The sequence below is a fragment of the Nanorana parkeri genome, unplaced genomic scaffold, assembly GCF_000935625.1.
Source record: "Nanorana parkeri isolate BGI_ZX_2015 unplaced genomic scaffold, ASM93562v1 scaffold110, whole genome shotgun sequence".
In the NCBI taxonomy this organism is placed as follows: Eukaryota; Metazoa; Chordata; class Amphibia; order Anura; family Dicroglossidae; genus Nanorana; species Nanorana parkeri.
The window spans coordinates 95,633-100,355 of NW_017306378.1; the positions used below are offsets into that span (position 1 = coordinate 95,633).

Sequence of the window (4,723 nt, forward strand, 5' to 3'; positions counted from 1 at the left end):
TATCAGATTCCCGCCTGTCACAGCAGTTCCCTTTTACATCAGGAACCCCCTTCACATCACAGTCCCACAAAAGTTTGAGGCACGCCAGTGTGCCATGGCACCCTGGTTGAGAAAGGCTGGTCAAAGGCCACATGTAGACTTGCAAATGGGGCCAGATCACTGAGCCTCATAAATTCTGTGAGATGCACAATCTCCTGAGGGATGGCAATCCAATGACATCTGCCATGACCTACAGCTGTTTACACATTGCTTGCAGGTAACCGTACATCCTGCGATTACCTATGGATAACCGCACCTAGATGTAGACTGATTGTGTCCAGGAGTGATCGTACCCACAGTGATTACTTGTGAACAGCAGTGGGTGGTGTCAGCCGTCATTGGATTATACAGTGCCCTCTGACTACAAGAGATCACACAAGTCTCAAGAAGTGAGACTCTGATCTGGTCCCATTCGCAGGCCAAGGCCAAAAATGGTAAAGAAAAAAATAAACCCGACTGAAACCATTTGTTAACCTTGTGCAGCCTGAAAACCAAGATAGCAACTAGAGTGACCATTGTCAAAGGCTGCCAAGGTGTGAGGAGTCTTAGTGAACTCCAGATATGCGCCACAGGTCCAAGTAGCCCGAGATATTATTATTATAATACACGATTTATATAGCGCCAACAGTTTGCGCAGCGCTTTACAATTCAAGGAGGGCCCTGCCTGTGAGGGCTTACAATCTAAAAGGGAGGGTCAAGTGATACACGAGGAGGTAGCTGTGTGGGGATGAATTATTTGAGAATGTGATGGTTGAGTGGTTAGGTTGAGGTGGGATAGGCATCCCTGAAGATATGAGTCTTAAGGGATCGCCTAAAGGCAGTGTGGGAGACAGACGGACAGGTTGGGGTAGAGAGTTCTATAGGATGGGAGAGACTCTAGTGAAGTCCTGGAGGAGAGTATGTGAGGAGTTGATGGAGCTGGAAAGCAGAAAGGTCTTTTAAGAGCGGAGGGGACGGTTATGGTGATACTATGAGACCAGGTTTGAGATATAGCTGCGGCAGAGTTGTGGATGGCTTTGTAAGTCATTGTTACTATTTTGAATTTTATCCTTTGGTCTATTGGAAGCCAGTGTAGGGATTGACAGGGGGGGGGGAATCTTCTCGTTAGTGAAGTACGCACCACGTTTCGTATTGCCATATCTCAGAACAAATCGTTTTACACAATTAAAAAAAGGCTCATGGATGTTTTCGGAGGTTTTGCTTGAGTGTAGTAAGATTTCTGAACAAATATCACTCGCACCTACATTTTGTAGCAAAGGTTGACCCTACAATTACTCCATGAACATTAAACAGCCATAAAACATATGTATCTTGATAAGCACATAGCATCATGTTTGACTTCTGGCCGTGCTCTGGTTGCCCAGCAAAAAGCATTGGAAATCTGCCAGCTATTAGCAGCAAGGCCATGCAGTTCATGGCGTCGCTCAACTCCCTCGTGCCATTTACACCTTGTGGTTTGAGTTTTTAATGCTGATTGCTGGACAACCAGAGCGCAGATAGAAGTCAAACATGGTTTTATGCATTTATGAAGGTAAATGTCTTATGTGGCGGTTTAAAGTTCAGTGCGTGATTCTATAGTTTGAGGTCTCCCTACACCATTAAGAAAGAAAAAAAAAAAAAAAAAAAAACACACAACCCCCCCACTATTGTGTCCTGCCAGTCACTGAAGAACTGAACAACCTGCACAAGAGCTAAATACAATTCAACTATCCCTCCATTATCTGTGATAAACATGCATGATAACGCAAGCAAAAACAGATGTACTATACACAGTGAAAAAAAGAACAAAGAAAGTTTGGGTGGAAACATGGTATCGTGTATCAGAGTATGGATACCAGATACTGCTACAGGATATGGGTTGCAGTCCCGCTACGTGCACAACTGTTTGCCCCGATGTCTCATCAACAACCTTTACATTGAAGTGCACCATGCAGCCAGGCCTCAGGGCTTGTTCACACGATTTTCCGGTCCTGATCTGGTGCGGATCTCCAGGACGCGGTGCTCTGCATGCAGTGCGGTTTTTATGCGTTTACCGCGGTTATCGCAGTCCAGACGCTGACAGTTTTTTTTTAATGCCGTGGGGCTGTCAGTATGCAGATTCTTCCTCTGAGGTCACTTCTGCCCTCTCGTAAAAAAAAACACTTCCCTTTGTGTATGTAAAGCTGCTGATCATTTTAATATGTAATTGTTGATGTAAAATGTTTGTTATGTAATCTAAAAAAAAAACAAAACAAGCTAGTGATGAGACATGTATCGCATGTACAGGCACGGTGTTGGTGCTGGCTGCAGCAATCTGCAGAGAACGAGCTCGCAGGAGGTGCCATTATTGGGTACACCTGATCTTGAGGCTCAGGGACTCCAAGGGTCAGTTTTGGAGTTTGAGGATTTGCGAGCTCAATTTTTTTTTTGCTTAGCTGCAGTCCGGTCCGTTTTCATTGCGTTTGTGCGTTTACGGACCGGACAAAATGTGACATGCAGTATTTTTACTGTCGTGACCTGAACGGACTGCACGCGCATGTGAGAACTGTAGCCCATAAAACACATAGGGATACATTGGGATACATTTTTAGTGCAGGAGCGAACGGATCTGGTAAGGACAGAATCCGGACGTCGTGTGAACAGGCCCTCAAGCACTGACATTCCAAGTGCAGAATCCTTGGGCTGAGCATGTGTAGTCAAAATGCTTTCAGATATTAAATGTTGTATATAAAAAAAGACCTTGTGACTGATGGAAGAGCTACCATAAGCACCAGCACACGCCATTTTTAATAACCGGAGCACACAACACGCTTCACGCTAGTGTTTACAAGCACACATTTTTCCAAATAATCAAAAAGTAAATAACTTGCAGCCTTCCAAGCTCCCTCCCAAGTCTGAGGGTTCTGAATAAAGATCCGAATGTAGATGTTGACTGCCGCTTTAAACCAACATTTAACAGGCTTCAGCAAGCATTACATTCCTATAGTCAACCCAAACTGCCCTAAAGACACATTTCTTCATTCTCATAAATCCAGATCCGTGCCTTCATTTTATGGCATCTTGCCTCAATAATACTTCCGCATAAACCCTCTACTGAACCGTTCCCCATACCCCTCTTATCCAAAATTCAGGCCTCCAATGCAAGGCGCGCCTTCTTTACATTGCCCGATTCTCTGCTGCCCCTAGACCTTGTCCGCAAATCTGCACCTACGCTCCCCATCGCCCGCTAATCCACAAGGCACTCTCTCTCCGTCACAGTAGGATAAAGCGCAGGTGGAGGGAGAACATGATACACATGTGGAATTGTGGATGAACAACACAGCAGCTCCACACATTCCTTTTGCAATGGGAGTGCCCGCAATATCCCATCCATGCTAACTTATATGCAGGACGGCGGCGATCACTCAGACTGCTACTTTAGCCAGTGCATTGTGAAAGCCATGGCTGGCCCATCATGGACAAGACTATGAACCCCTCTAGCCCATCATGAAAGGGTTTTGCTTAACTGGTGAAGTTAGGCTCTACCATCTGGATCCCTTGGTGCTACTGCATCCAGTTGCAGGGACCCACTAACCTAGTGACTCAGATGTTCTTTTGCTGGCTGACCCCCATCTGCAATGTCACACAGGCAGTGACATGGACACTTAAAGGAGGACCCCATCAGAAGTAAAACAGAAGACTCCAGACTGGACCATCATGTGGCCGCACTTTTAAGCAAGCAAAAAAGGACAAATTTGGATAATAGCTAGAGATCAGATAGAGGGGGTGGGGTTACTATTAACCCATAGATCAGATTGAAAGGAAGCAGAATTTCTCTACAAACAATCTGGTAATTATTGAAAAGGTTGTTAAAAAAAAAAAGGGACAATAAATCCAGATCATCAGCATTACATCCAGCCACCTGGCAATATCAGAAGGTCAGAATATGTATTTTTATGGTGACACCATTCCACCCTCTAGGAGTATGGGGTGTCACAGTGCAGCTCCCATCCAACATCACGCACAAGTCAGCATGCACACAGTGAAAGCCTGGTTTCCCTACCCATCACCAGGGCAATAGTGTCCATATGGCTCCATGTATGATCAGCTTTAGATCAATACTATGTATCCCAACCCAATAAAGCCGATCATACAGACAGCCCATCACCCTGAGCCAGTACTGAGCCCCATCCTGAGAGGAATGGAGTGCCTCATGTCACATTGATGCCACATGGAAGCAGCGGGTGGAGAGGATGCATTCTTCTAACACTGCCACGGCGTGTCAAAATGGCTGCCATCACCCATGGTGGGCAACAGGTCCACTTTAGAGAGAGGAGGGAAGCCATGGCTATACTCACCCACGGATCGGTAGCCGAGGATGGCGATCTTCCGCGACTTGGGCTGCGGCATCTTTGGCGACTCCACTTTTGTCGTGTTGTTCAGAGCCGGGGGAGCCGCATCCACCGTCACAGCGAAGAAAACTGAAGCGGGCGGGCACCAAACACTCGCTAAACTTCACTAGCTTGTAACCGGCCCCGCACACCGCTTTCCCACCTACGGCCTTGCTCGTTCCTGCGCGTCAGTGGACGTAAGGCGTCAGCTCGGCTTTATATCCCGCCTTCTCTCCTCTTCAGCACGGATTTGTTTTTATTATTCTACCCGCCCTCCTGGCTGTCCTGAATCTCGCAAAACTCGCTGCGTCATCTCCAGCCTCGCACAGCGGCGG

The 4,723-nt window shown here is 46.6% G+C and overlaps 1 protein-coding gene across 1 annotated transcript in view; it reads right to left on the reverse strand.

Annotated features, from left to right (window-relative positions):
• The window catches only part of RHEB (Ras homolog enriched in brain), an 18,375-nt gene extending 13,652 nt beyond the window's left edge, over positions 1-4,723 (reverse strand). The window contains exon 1 of the mRNA XM_018553117.1: positions 4,356-4,723. Within this exon, the coding sequence (XP_018408619.1) occupies positions 4,356-4,407 (52 nt within the window). The 5' untranslated portion in view covers positions 4,408-4,723. The remainder of the gene's footprint in view (positions 1-4,355) is intronic.